The 15,419-nt window shown below is 39.4% G+C and overlaps 1 protein-coding gene and 1 non-coding gene across 5 annotated transcripts in view; one reads left to right on the top strand and one right to left on the bottom strand.

Moving 5' to 3' along the window:
- Positions 1-716: 716 nt before the first annotated feature.
- Positions 717-15,419, bottom strand: part of DMC1 (DNA meiotic recombinase 1) — a 39,661-nt gene continuing 24,958 nt past the window's right edge. For all 4 annotated transcript variants that reach the window (XM_067698099.1, XM_067698100.1, XM_067698097.1 and 1 more), the window contains 2 exons: positions 8,096-8,212; positions 717-939 (listed from right to left, as the gene is read on the bottom strand). In XM_067698099.1, the coding sequence (XP_067554200.1) occupies positions 870-939; positions 8,096-8,212 (187 nt within the window). In that variant the 3' untranslated portion in view covers positions 717-869. The remainder of the gene's footprint in view (positions 940-8,095; positions 8,213-15,419) is intronic.
- On the top strand, positions 9,621-9,772 carry LOC137203071 (small nucleolar RNA SNORA79). The gene has a single exon (XR_010932898.1). It is a non-coding gene; the product is annotated as a small nucleolar RNA SNORA79 (small nucleolar RNA).

Raw genomic sequence — 15,419 nt, forward strand, 5'->3', positions numbered from 1 at the left:
AAAAGTCATGCTATCTTGACCACCCAAAATTATAAAGTTCCTAATTACCTTCCTTTTTACCTTCCCAGTAAAATATGTATGTATCAGAAGTACATTTTTATTTTTTAATTTAAAAAATTTTTTTTTTTGCGGTACGCGGGCCTCTCACTGCCGTGGCCTCTCCTGTCGCGGAGCACAGGCTCCGGACGCGCAGGCTCAGCGACCATGGCTCACGGACCCAGCCGCTCTGCGGCATGCGGGATTCTCCCAGACCCGGGCACGAACCTGCGTCCCCTGCATCGGCAGGCGGACTCCCAACCACTGCGCCACCAGGGAAGCCCCAGAAATACATTTTTAAAAGGTAATTTCAACTTGTCGAAATGTCAAATGATTTAAAATTTAGCTTAATTTAATGTTTCTTTTCTGTTGCTATAAATATGAATATATAGTTTGATATCATAAATAAAAAAGCTCTTTTGTGTGTCCTGTAAACATTCTTCCCTTAAATGTCTCCCTCATTTGGAAGTGTATTCACTTCTGTAAGTGTTTGGGGGGCAGCTGTTAGGAGGAGGAGACATTTCTGAGCTCTTAGACTTGCCATCTGCTTAGTGGCTCACTTTGGGAAGCTAAAGTGAGGTACCCCTTCCCCAACTATTTTTCAAAAGGTTTATTCATTCATGTACATATTTATATTCCTGAACCGACATACAGTGTGTAGTTATTGTAAATCAGAGACCTTTAAGATAAATATGATTTAATTCTCTTTTGCTGACTTTCCTTTAATAACACATGAAAAAAAACAGACTCTTCAAGATCTGAAATTTGAGACTGCTTTTCCATTTCTTCAGCTCCTAATAAGCACTAAGAAGCAATTTGCATCAATTCGCCACCTACTCCTTGGCATCCCCAATTCCTCCAGCAGTTATTGCGAAGGTGGCTTCATTTTCAGGCATCTCAGGGCTAACAGAATACAAAGGAACAGAAGTTTATAAAAAGCTCTATTTCTATAAATACTATATTCATGTCACAGCATCACATTCCTATTAGTCTGAGTCTCCAGAGACATGTGAGTTGGTACAGCTAAATGTGGACTACAGAATTTTCCTACAAGTATTATCAACCATCACAAACATTTATTGAACAACTTCTATATGTAAGGTTCTAAACATCAAGAAAAACTACCCCACACTTGGAAATAGGCAAAAAGGGATAACTGTGTGTTCTTACAGTGCACTGTCAGGTATTATGTAGCAGACCCTTGGAGGCTTATCTGATTCTAAATGGGTATGTACCTCATACAACTCAATAACAAAAAAACAACCCAATCGAAAAATGGGCAGAAGACCTAAATAGACATTTCTTCAAAGAAGACATACAGATGGCCAATATGCACATGAAAAGATGCTCATCATTGCTAATTATTAGAGAAATGCAAATCAAAACTATAATGAGGTATTAACTCACACTGGTCAGAATGGCCATCATTAAAAAGTCTACAAATAGGACTTCCCTAGTGGCGCAGTGGTTAAGAATCTGCCTGCCAATGCAAGGGACACAGGTATTGTAAATCAAATACCTCAATAAAAATTTTTAAATGGGTGTGCACATTTCCATTGACTAGACTAATGTAGGCAAAAACCATAAAAGACTTTGAAATGAACTAAAAGATAACTGAGTACCTTCAGCGAAAAAATAGGTTGCCTAACACATCCTTCGAGGTTATCCAAATCTATGAGGACTCCGTGGCTTTCATTGTCTTTGAGCTGTTTTACAACTCCATGAGCTGTAGAAAACTATGAGTCATACAAATTATCCTGGTTCATAGAAATGTAAATTGTGTGAGGAGGAATGCAATTGATTATTGTCTTATGGATATTGACCCATTTTTTATCAATTTGTGATTCATTTCAGCATTACTTGTTTGACTACATATGTGTGGTAATTTGATTTTTCCTTTGATCTGGTTATAAAATCTTATTGGTTCCTGCATGAGGTAATGAGTTAAATAAAATCTTTGACATTTTATACTTGTACGAGTCATGATTTCATGCTCTTTTAAATTTTACCTTTTAATTTATTCTACAGCTCTATAGGAGTAGAGATTAATTTGTAGAAAACTGATAACAATGCAGATTATTCTTATGATGCCAGTCTACAGCAATGGAAATGAATTTCATTGTGTAGAGAAACAATTGATTTCTCTCCAGTAGAAAAGACAGCTTCAAATTTTACAATTTATTGCCTGGTAGGATATTAACCAGTTTTGTATCTATTAGCAAATTTATTTCAGCATTGCTTTGACCAACTACATAAATCTCTGTTCCTCAAATTATCCTTTGAATCAGTGGTTTCCTCATTAATTAAGGAGTTGAATAAAATCTTTGACACGTCCATTTTATGCTTATTTGCAGAAAGTGATGTTTTTAACTCTTTGAAAATCATACTTTAGCATGTACTAGACCCCATAGAATTTACAAAAATGAGACAGAGTCTTTACTCTCAAGAAGCCTAAAAGGTGAGCTATGACATAACAAATATGCAAAGTAAGCTAAGTTCCATAAAGTCAGTATATGTTATAGAACTCTAAGGAAAGAAGTTATGCAGGCTAGGTTGATCAGGAAAGATTTCATAGATAATAGAGGACTTCACAGAAGCCTTTGAGACAGAAATGGGGGTATTCCATTTCTAGCACAAACAAAAGGGTAGGAATAGAGAAGCTTGTTTTGTGTATAAGAAAGAGAGGAAGAATAAGAAGTTAGGTTTAGATATGTTGAGCTTGAGATACTTGTGGGGCATTGATGTAGAGGAGGTCTGCAAGTAGTTGGAAATGAATATCTAACACTTGAATAAAATGTTAGACTAAAAATAGGAATTTGAAAATTACTGACCATGAGAGAAAGAGCCTACTGCTACTTTGTGCTGTTATTATATTCAGGTTATGGTGACTGTACGGTAATATTAATAGCTTCCATTTATTAAGTATTTACTATTATGTGTCAGTCTCCCTTTTATTATTTCATTTAAACTTTACGATTACTCTGTTGGGTATGTATTATTATCCACATTTTATAGATGAGAAGACTGAGGTTCAGAGAAGTAATTTGATCAAGGTCACAGTGCTGGGAATTGAAGATGCCAGGATTAGAGACTAAGGTATTTGATTCCAAAGCTCATGGTCTTAATCAGTAGGCTATATTGTCAAGCAAAATTGGTTTTTGTTTTTTCATTTTGTTTGTTTGGTTGTTTTGTTTTGTTTGGAGGGTGCAGATTAGCTAGTATACTTTGAGCACACCATGGGTAAGGTTACTTCCCTTAAGAAAGAGCAGAGGAATCTCCCTGGAGGATAGAACATGAGCTATAGATAAAGTAGGTCTTGCTAGACTGAAGTTGGAGTTGAAGAATAAGAAGGCGTGAGTGGAATTAGAAAATAACTTTTTGACTTTGATGGAAAATAGTCAGTCACTTAAAAATGGCAGGAAGACAAGGAGTTGAGAAAGAGGGAAGCCAAGCAAAGTATCTGCTAAGTTGAACCAGGGATTTTTGCTTGTTTGTTTGTTTTGGTTTTGAAACAGAATAAAAAACAATGACTTTAGAAACTTGACCATTTGTATGCCTTTTCATTTTTTGTAATTGTTTAAAATTTGATTTTCCTTTGAATTCAGTAGAGTTTTAATGTTCACTGATCTCAGATATGCTAAGTAGAATAAAATAAATGGGGTTTTTATTCACTCAAAGTTTTAAAGAGAGAAAATATACACTTGAGGGCCAGTTATAGTTACTTACAGAAGCAGTAACTATAGGCTATTCAAGGAAAAAGGCTAGGTTCCCTTTTGTAGTCACTCCTGTATTCCTGGGAATTATGAGAACCCTTTTCTGCTCAATTCTTGGGGAATTCTGTTTTAACAAGAAATGTCTTTCTCTTACATCTGTATAAGGTAGTAGTTGAAGCCATGGGAGTAGCGATAGCAGACTAGCTATTACTACCCTGAATAGATAATCCTTAATAAACTAAGAAATAGTGTAGTGGTTAAAAGTGTAGACCCTAGATTCAGACAGTATAGATTCTAATCCTGGTTCCATTACTTATTGGTTTTGTGATGTGGGGCAAGTCCATTCACCTACTCATTAAGAAAATATTTACTGGGACTTCCCTGGTGGCGCAGTGGTTAAGACTCTGCCTGCCAATGCAGGGGAGTGTTTGAACCCTGGTCCAGGAAGATCCCACATGCCGAGGAGCAACTAAGCCTGTGCGCCCCAACTACTGAGCCTGTGCTCTAGAGCCCGCACGCCACAACTACTGAAGCCCGTGCACTCTAGGACCTGCGTGCCACAAATACTGAGCCCACGTGCTGCAACTACTGAAGCTTGTGTGCCTAGAACCCATGCTCTGCAACAAGAGAAGCCAGCGCAATGAAGCCGTTGCAATGCACATCGCGACGAAGAGTAGCCCCTGCTTGCTGCAACTAGAGAAAGCCCGCGTGCAGCAACAAAGACCCAATGCAGCCAAAAATTGAAAAAAAAGAAAAAAGAAAAAAAATTTACTGAGCACTTCCTATATCCCTGTTGTAGGCACTTGAGATCCGTATGTGAAAAAAATAGACAAAGATCTCTGGCCTTGTGGAACTTATATTTTGGGGAAGGACAGACAGACAATAAATAATGGACATAATAAATAAATAAATATGTGATATGTTAGAAAATAAGTGTTACAGGGAAAGAAAAAATAGAGCTGGATAAGGGAGATTGGAAGTATGGAAACTGGGACAAGGCTAGCTGCAATTTTAAATAGGGAGATCAAGATAGGCATTTTGTTGAGAAGGTAACATTTGATCAAAGACTTGAAGGAGCTGAGGGAGAGAGCCAGAGAGAGGGCTATGTAGGGGAAGCTTATTCCAGGCAGGGAGAGCAATAATCACAGAGGCGAGGCCCTAAGGGAGGAGTGTGACTGGCATGTTTCTGGAATATCAAGGTGCCCACTGAAGTTGAAGCATGGTGAGCAAGGGGGAAAACAGGAGGAATAAGAATAGGGCCATTCATGTAGTGCTCTGTAAACCAGTGTAGAGACATGGGCTTTTATTCTGAGTTAAGATGGGGAGTCATAGGAGTGTTTTGTTTTGTTTTGTTTTGTTTTGCGGTACGCGGGCCTCTCACTGTTATGGCCTCTCCCGTTGCGGAGCACAGGCTCCGGACACGCAGGCTCAGCGGCCATGGCTCACGGGCCTAGCCGCTCTGCGGCATGTGGGATCTTCCCGGACCGGGGCACGAACCCGTGTCCCCTGCATCTGCACGCGGACTCTCAACCACTGCGCCACCAGGGAAGCCCCATAGGAGTGTTTTAAAGAGAGGATAGATATGCTCTGACTTGGTGTTACAAAGGATCATTCTGGCTTCTGTGTTTAAAATAGACTGTAGAGGGGCAGTGGTTACCTAACTACTTGGGGCCTTGGTTTCCTCATGTGTAAATGGGGATAATAATCTCTATCTCTTAAGGTTGTCCTTAAAAACAATGAAAAAGTAAATAAATAAAGCACTTGGCACAGGCCTAGCACATAGTAGCCACTCAGTAAGTGTTAGCTATCATTTATAGCATCATGATCTTCTCTACCAAAAATTTTTTCTAAAGTCAAGGAGAATTCTTTGTGAGAAATCTTTAGAGACCAGAAAGAAGGCAGTACAAGATGCACAGCAAATTAAGTTTTCACATTTTAAGTTCTGATCTAGTTTTGCTATTTTTATTCAGATTTATGAAAAGTTGACATGACTAACTTCTACGATAATTTTAATTATCCTTTGTTGAGACTGCAGAACCCTAGTGTTCTCTTAGGACTGTAAAAACTGCAGAGGTTATTTGTTCCTAAAAGTTTGGAGGACTTGATTAAATATACAAATGATTGAACATGTAGATGGAATTCATTCATTTATTAATTCAACAAATAGTTATTGAGCTCTTACTATGTGCCAAGGACCATGCTAGGTGCTGGGGACATTAGTGAACCAGACTCAGTCCCTGTAGTGAGGGAGATGTACATGTAATCAGATGATTACAATTCAGAGTGAAAAATGTTTCAGAAAGTTCTAAGCACAGCAATCTGTCCAAGATATAGACCAAGAAATTTTAGTAAAATTATGGAACAATCCTACTATCTACTTAATTCAACAAAGAACATTTGTAACAAATTTCTAGAGATTGCTGAAGCTCTACAAAGCATAGCACTTGCATATGTGTATCACAGTCTTCTACAGGGACTGATGATGAAAAGCAAAATGGTCTGAATAAAAACCAGATAGAGGGGGGAACTGATTATTTAATATTTTTCAATGACAATACATAGTAAGTACTGTGATTCATAGTCAAAACCAGATACAGAGCTCATCTGATTCCTTTTTGGCTGATTTTTCCTTCCCCAGGGTAAAGAGTTATTACAAATCTTTACCTTGTTGCCAGGATTGGCTAATCAGTCAGTCACAAATACATCTATTATGTCCGAGGAACTAAGAATACAGTGGTAAGCAAGAGAATAGTATTTCTGTCCTCAGCGTATTTACTGTCTAGTGGGGATGACATATGTTACATAAATCATTACTAATGGAATGTAAGCTCCATGAGGGCAGGGCCTTGTCTTTTTGTTTTGTTCACTGCTCTATCCCCAGAATCTAGAACAGCTGATATGTAATAGGTTTCTCTGTAAAAACTTATTAAGCTTATAACTCTTTTTTTTGTACTGTTTGATTTTATTTATTTATTTTTTACCATGTACATCAATTATGTTGTCAAAGTTTATTCATATATTTGCATATGTATATATGTATATTATAATACTTGCATGTACATACATGTATATAAAATGAGTGTATGTGTATATATGTACATCTACATATATGCATACACACACACACACACACACACACACATATATGACTCCTTTTGAATTTGGACAGAAAACCCCAATGGCTTCAGTTTCCACAGGAAAGCTGAAGTTGACATGACCTTCCAGAACATTCCAGCACCATCTTTGCAGGGGGAGACAGGAGAGGGGTAAGAAGTACTATGCAAGCCTTACAGGAAAAGCCACGTTATTGCTTTTTTAACAGTAAAACCACCAGCCTCCTTCCAAGCTGCATACTTGCAAATCTTGAAAAGTTCGAGAAAAATCTTTAGCCCCAGCCCCATGCCAGGCTCTAGTTTTGCAGTTTATCTCTAAGTGGCTGAAACATTAGCTTTCTCACTCTAAAGAATGTTTCCTTACTCTCTTGGTTTATCAGCTTCAAGGGCCTGAGGAGCTTTCTCGGGTCAGAGAGGGGCCTAGGTCTGCAAGAGCTGGAGCTAGAGGCCTGGAGCCCAGCAACCCTACCAGCTGGCCCAGCAGCACCCTATGTGTTGAAATCCAGCTCCAGCAGCACTCCCACCAGCCCTAGGTCTCTGAGACATGTGCTCAGAAAGTGACCAGGGGCCACCCCTTCCAGCTCAACCTTTCTAGACCCAGTCAAAGTCATGAATCCTGAGGAACAGCTGCAGGGAAGGTGGGGGTACCCTCCCCTGCCAACCCCTCAGATGGGCAAAAATGGGGGAGGTCCACAGAGAAGGGTCAGCAGCAACGCTCAGGAAGGGGTGGGTAATGCCTCCCCAATTCAAATCGCTTTAGGTTTGTTGCTGGTAAAATCTAAGCTTATAACTGTTAATTAAATAAGTAAAGTACTGTGAAAGAATAAAAGGTGTAATATAGAGTATTAGCTTAGAATGTAAGGGTCAGGGAAAGGTTCCTTGAGGAAGCAGTGTTTAAACTGAAACCTGAAAAAAAAACTGGCAGAAAGAAAGAAGAACATCCCTATCACATGCTGTACTTTTCCTCTATTTACCTCACTTCAATTGGAATCATTTCATTTTCTAGCTTCACTGTAAGATTGGAAAGGTCAGAGACCAAGTCAATTTGTCAACAAGATCTCCAAATCCCTAGAACCCAGTACACAGTAGGGACTTCTCAATGAATTGCATACTTTTTGAGAAGGAAATTCAAACATGTAGTGTCTGCCAGTGGAATAATTATAGCCTCTCAGGAGAGGCAATTCTATATAATATCATATGCGCAAGAATCTGATTAAGATAAGAAATATTTACCTGTCATAAATCTTGGCAATTCTCAGCTCTCCTCTTCCCTTTCGCAAGCTTATTCTTGTTGTTGAAGCATGAGCCAGAATGTGTCCCCCGATGGGTTTTTTGGGGTCTGCCTGAAAACTGAATTAATAAAACACCTTTTCAGGTTTCATCATATGGACTATATACAGTACTACCTGCAATTACAAGGCAACTTTTCTGTGGAGTATGGCAGGGGACAGAGTAGGTTTGCGTTCTAAACAAGCAGAGGCTTGTTCATAAACCAGGGAATGGGCTAGAGTTTGGAGCTGCTATGTACCCCATTGCCATCCAGTTCAGGCTTCTGAGATTCCTATGATAAATGGTTCATGTTTTGTTTGATTTTTTAAAAATAAAAAAACAAATAAAACACTACTCACTGTTTTAGGATAAATCTTGGGGTTAAGCAATTTTTCTTTACAAAATACAAAGATTGAATTTATTCATTCTTTCATGTATCAGAAGTATTTATTAATGGCTTACTGTGTGCCAACCACTATTCTAGTCTAATGAATAAGTAATATCCAACCCTCCCTCATGATGCTATGACATAAATGACAGCAGATTGAGAACCTCCTTCTTATTCATTAACTGTACATTGGAAACCTTCAGTGTTGTACTGGTTATGAATTTAAGGTGAGAAGAATCTCAGAAATATCTTTATTGCTGATGTCTAAAGTTTGTTCTTCTAAAATAGGATACAAAAAAGATAAGCTCTTACTATGATTTTATCAATTCAAAAATATATTATGATTGCAAGGTAGTTACAAATATTGACACTCTTGAGAGATATACTCACTAGGGGACTAACACTCACTTGGCAAGAAGTGAAAGGTTCTTAATAAACCTAATATAGTAAGCCCACCCTTCAAAAAAGCCTAGGTGCAAAAAGCCTCCGCAAAATACTAGCAAACCGAATCCAGCAACATATCAAAAGGATTATACACCATGACCAAGTAGTATTTATTCTAGGAATGCAAGAGTGGTTCAACATAGGAAAATCATCATTGTGATATACCGTATCAATAGAATGAAGGAGAAAACCACAAGATCATCTCCTTTGATGAAGAAGAAAATCTAGGCTTCAAAATCATCAACAAATGGAACTGAACTTAAACTAACAGGTTACACTTGATCAAAATAAATTTTGGTATAGCATAATAGCCTCAGCTTTGGGAGAATTCAGTTGCAAGTCAATTCAAATTCTGCTTGCTCCATGAAGTTCAGGATTCTGTTTACTGTAAGCATGAGGCTTGGTGTAGTGACGATGTGGCTGATTGACACGAGGCTAAAAAGATTGTAGGTTAATGGGGATATGAAGCTCTCTGGGAAAGGAGTCTGCTAATATAAACTGCTGCTTTTATTTTATTTTATTTTTTATTTATTTGGGCAACTCCTCACAGCACATGGGATCTTAGTTCCCTGACTGGGGATCGAAACCGCACCTCCTGTGTGGGAGTGCGGAGTCTTAACCACTGGACCTCCAGGGAAGTCCCAAACTGCTGCCTTTTGATGGCTGTTCATTTCACTGCTTAGAGTCTTAGGTGGTGGGATTTTAGTCCATCATATATCCAAGCTGACTTGTCTTCACTCAGGGCACCACGGGGATGGGTTTGTTGGCTGTCCGTTAGTGCCTTCTGAGTTTTGTGGAGTCAAACAATTGAAAAAAATAAAAAATAAACTGCTGCTTGATTAAATGGCTCACAGGTTAGGACCAGCTGGCTGGGGTTGGATAGGATTGATTCAGCAGGTCCAACGTGAGAACAAGAACAGAGTTAGTTTTGGAGTGAACCACTATCAAGAGAGTAGCATCCAGGCAGGTGAGACTGACAGGAGTTAAGAAGTCAGAAGATAGGTTGCTTTACTCAGACAGCTGAAAGGGTAGTAAAGCAATGAAGCCCTTTCACTTGGATGGAATAGCTAGAGATGAATTGTCTCTATAACGCTTACAGATCAATGCCACTCTTTTTAATGGAATAACTCTAAACCTTCCAGGTTACCCTCCATTACAGGTGGTTCTTCAAGGTCTTAAAAGAATCCTGTTCTACATAGATGGGCTGCTTGAGGGTCTGATGATATTCTCAGCTGGGCTGTGAACTCTGAACTTGCAAACACTGTATTTATGCTTCTTTAGTGCATTTTTCATGTCCTGCCTTTAGTACTATTATTATTTACATATTTATTCCCCCTCAATTCCTCGCCTATTACCTATCACTAAGCTCCTTAAGGGCAGATGACATTGTATTCAGCTCTGTAGCAACCAGCCACACAGTGGGTGCTCAAAAATATTTTTTGTGCTTAAGACATAGAAGTTACAAAAATACCAAGGAGAATATTGGGCAATAGAAAGATAGGTGCCCCTACAGCAGGTAGACCAGTTAGAAACTGCTATGAAGAGGAGACAAGAAAGGAGAGTCGGGGTTCGCTAAATGGTCAGAGAGAAGTTTTAACAGCTATGTTAATGCTTCTCACAGATGGTCTCTCCATACTGCCTAGTAATTCTTCTATATGAGCATGGTTAACCTCACCTCCCCTTTACCAAACTTTCAGTAGTCTCCTTAAGTGCTCTTTTCTGTTCTTTTCCCTAACTTCGGATGACATTGCCTGCTTCTTCACAAAGAAAAGGAGGGCTCTCAGGAAGACAGTCCCTCAACTTCTGCTTCTTTTTGTCTGCTACCTACATACAGTCCTCCCTCGGTATCCACAGGGGGATCCGTTCCAAAACCCACCTCCCAACCATGGATACCAAAATTCACGAATACTCAAGTCCCTTATATAAAATGGTGAGGTATTTGCATGTAACCTACACACATCCTCCCATATACTTTATTTTTTTAATTAAAAAAATTTTTTTAGGGCTTCCCTGGTGGCGCAGTGGTTGGGGGTCCGCCTGCCGATGCAGGGGGCGCGGGTTCGTGCCCCGGTCCGGGAGGGTCCCGCGTGCTGCGGAGCGGCTGGGCCTGCGCGTCCGGAGCCTGTGCTCCGCAGCGGGAGAGGCCACGGCAGTAAGGGGCCCGCGTACCGAAAAAAAAAAAATTTTTTATTCGAGTATAGTTGATTTACAATATTGTGTCCTCCCATATAATTTAAATCATCTCTAGATTACTTATAATACCTAATACAATGTAAATGCTACACAAATAGTTGTAAATACAATTTAAGTTCTATGTAAATAGCTGCTAGAGCACAGCAAATTCAAATTTTGCTTTTTAGAACTTTCTGGATTTTTTTATTCTGATTATTTTTGATCCTAGGTTGGTTGAATTCATGGATGTGGAACCTATGGATACGAAGGGCTCACTGTACTTATCTACAGCTGTACTCATTCTTCCTCCTCAAACTTTTATTTTTTCTTATTTCAGCAAGTCCTCTTATACCTCAATGCCTTTATAAACTCAGTTATCTCTGAAGGAAAAGCCCCTTTCCTATTGTGTTTGCTCATTTAGCTCCTACTCACCCATCAAGTGTCATCCCTTCTTGAAAACCATGCCTGATACCCTGAAACAGAGTAGAGCCTACCTCCCCTGTCCTCTCATATCACTATTATATAACTCTATTAAAGCACACTACATTATAATTTTTAATTCATGGGTCTCATTCCCTAACTATACTCTAAATCCTTATTCATTTTAGTAACTCCAGTGCCTAGAAAAGTACCTATAATATAAAAGACACTCAATAACTCTTGTTGAATGGATACGGGAAGAGAAGAAAATTTGGGTTTCCTCCGAATTAGATCCTTTTAGACACAGATTTGTGATATATCTTCAAAGAAGCTGTAATTCAAGGAACTTTTAAAGCGTGTTCTGACAGAAAGGGAAATGTAAAAGGAGACAGGATTTCCCCCTAATTGAAGTAATCCTCCCCACCTCCACCCCCTTACGGATAATCTAAGGAAGAGCAGGAATCTAGGTTTTAGCTGTATGGCTATGTTTTTTTCTTAACAAAGTATTGTTTGTTATTACCAATGTGGTACCCTATGCACAGAATAGGTACTACTGCCTGTCATTGATTACTCCAGGTGAAGAGCCTGAGTGTTAAGAATGTCGTTTCCGGACTTCCCTGGTGGGGCAGTGGTTAAGAATCCGCCTGCCAATGCAGGGGACACAGGTTTGAGCCCTGGTCCGGGAAGATCCCACATGCCGCAGAGCAACTAAGACCGTGTGCCACAGCTACTGAGCCTGCACTCTAGAACCCACGAGCCACAACTACTGAGCCCACGTGCCACAACTACTGAGCCCACGTGCCACAGCTACTGAAGCCCGTGCACCTAGAGCCCATGCTCTGCAACAAGAGAAGCCACTGCAGTGAGAAGCCCACGCACCACAACGAGTAGCCCCCGCTCGCCGCAACTAGAGAAAGCCCTCACGCAGCAACGAAGACCCAACACAGCCAAAAATAAAAATAAATAAAATAAATTAAAAAAAAAAAGAATGTCGTTTCCAAAGGGAGACGATTTTGAATGAACTCAATGAGAAATAAATGATAAGATCGGCAAAAGTGCTAAGAAATCATATAGGAAAGATAATATGGGGAGAAAAAAGTCCTAAAAAGTGACTCATAATGTAAGAGGTTATACTTAATTAAAATAAATTGCAACATAGCATAACAGCCTTAGCTCTGGGAGAATATCAAGCCAATTCAAATTTTACTTGCTCCATCAAAATGTTCAGGATTCTGTGTAGAATTTCATGTAGAATTTATGGCTCTTGACTTTTCCTGTAGGTCACTAACACTTTGATAATTTAATAAAAGATATAGACTCTCCCCCAGAAAAATGCACATATGTACACATACAAAAATTTTCATAAATTTAGGAGATTCATGGTCCACCCCGCCCCCTGCCCCAGTGTGGTTGGCTATTAACAATAACATTCACAACCAAGATTTACTGAGTCCTTACTATGTGACAGACACTTCTAACTCATCTAATTATTTCCCTTTGCTTGGATTCCATATTTAGTAAATAGCTTTGGATTAAAATTTGGATTCCTATAGAGGTCTGCCTACAAGGAGAGAATGCCCTGGTCACAAGAACTTCAAATGTAGTTACATTTTTCTTTATCAGTAAACTGGCCCTCTGATCTTTCATTGAGTCTCATGAGTTTGATTAATGTGAGTCTGTCCCTGAGAAATGGATTTATGCTCAGTAGGATGACCACATCAAATCTCTGTCCATAAGGCTGAGGGCCCTGAACACTGGTCAACTCACCAGGGTAATGGATACATCCCTGCAAAGCGTCTCATATGACAGCATGCTAACCTTTCTCCAGGCACATACAGCCTCAATGTGCTAAGTGGTGTAAGAGCTTTAGAGTTAGACCTGGGTTCAAATTTTGGCTTATCAGCCAGCCATATGACCTCAGGAAAATTGTTAATCATTCTAAGAGTCTGTTTCTTCATTTTAAATGGAGGATAATAATTGCACCTAACTGGTATGGTAGTTGTAACAATAAAATGAAATAATTTAGGTAAGGCATTAACCCAGTGACTGCAATTATTATTATCTGCCTTCCTAATCCTGATTCCCTTATTATCTATGTTACCTTGGGCTGATTATTTACCTTTATGAATCTCAGTTTCTTTAACTGTAAAATGGGAACCAAAAAAACCCCTTACTTTTTAGGGCTGTTGTGAAGATTCAAGATATATTTAATCTAACTCATTGGGAGCCTACTACATGCCAGGAACTGTGCCAGGTCATCTATAAAGCATTAGATTTACCCTTTCAGTAATCATGGCACATAAGAGATACTCAATAAATGGTAACTATTATTATTTAACTAAATGATTCAGTTAAAATCCTCTTTCAGTGACTTGTTAATCAAGAAACATTTCTTGGGCTTCCTTGGTGGCGCAGTGGTTGAAAGTCCACCTGCCGATGCAGGGGACACGGGTTCGTGCCCCGGTCCGGGAAGATCCCACATGCCGCAGAGCGGCTCGGCCTGTGAGCCATGGCCGCTGAGCCTGCGTGTCCGGAGCCTGTGCTCCGCAACGGGAGAGGCCACAACAGTGAGAGGCCCGCGTACCGCAAAAAAAAAAAAGAAAGAAAGAAAGAAAGAAACATTTCTTCAAGTTTCTTTGAACTTCTTGAGTATTCTAGCAGTTATAAACAAGTCTTGAGGTAAAGTACAAGAAGGTGTAATAGCATTCCACATTCTTTTAGAGGGCTTTAATTTACTTCTATTTCTGACCAAGTAAAAACGGCTTCAGAAAACCACCCACATGCCTCCTTTAGCCTACTCTCTTATTTCCCCTTTTTTTATATTATCTTCTCTTCTTTCCTCCTTTTCTCAGGGGATGGGGGAGTATGATGAGAAGGAGGAAGAGATGGGAGTGGATATTAGGAATAAAGAGGGGCCAAGAAAGATTGTTTCATTTATCCCCCTCTGGTTGAACAGGATACAGCCTGTTATGTTGTTTACAGTAAGACCCAGAACCTCCTGACCTTCCAACTGCAAATTAGGGTGCAGGGAGTATAGGATTATGGTGATGGTAGGGCAGGTGATATTTTTCTGGGAGTGAGATAGGAAGAATAGCACAGTGAGACTAAAAGAGCATCAGCTTTGAAGTCAAAGAAACCTGGGTTCAAAATCTGACTCCTGTTTTTTAACTGTATGATTGAGCAGCTAGGCACTCTGAGCCTCTGTTTCCTCCTTTATATATTAGGAATAATAATAGTGTCTACCTCAAATACTGGTTGGAGTGGAGGCCTTGAGGGGTCTGGTAAGGGCAAACTTGAGGGACAATTGGTACTCCTGGTACTTTTGACTTGCTAAGGGTTAAGCTTAAAGATGGAATTTTTGAGAAGGGGTCCATTGAGAGAAAGACTGGGTGAACCATGTCCAAGAGAGAGGAGGATGTTTTGAGATTAGAGGAAGATAGAAAATTTTGGTGAAAAAGAAGAGATGGTTAAAAAAAAAAAAGGAGTATGTTTAAAAAGTTTTGTTAAATAACCCCACCCCCCATTTCCTCCCAAAATATGCAGAAAAATCTACATTTTTCAAATTTTTGAAGATAGAATTCGGCAGGGGGTTGTTGGGGGGTTGGGGAGAGATATAGCAATATACTGAGACTGGCTTCATAGAACAGGGAGGTCTAGGAGGCTGAGTTATGTTGGGGTGATATGAGAATTATATAAGATGATACATGAAAGCACTTGGCACATGCTAAGCAACCAATAAATATAAGTGCTCTTAATTTTGAGGGAGAGGAAAGTAAAATTCAAATAATTTAAATGTTGCACAAGGTCACAATGCTAATGACTTTGGTTTAATGCTTTTTCTCTAACCGTATTGCCTCTTTTTTT

Source organism: Pseudorca crassidens, chromosome 11, assembly GCF_039906515.1.
Source record: "Pseudorca crassidens isolate mPseCra1 chromosome 11, mPseCra1.hap1, whole genome shotgun sequence".
Lineage (NCBI taxonomy): Eukaryota > Metazoa > Chordata > Mammalia > Artiodactyla > Delphinidae > Pseudorca > Pseudorca crassidens.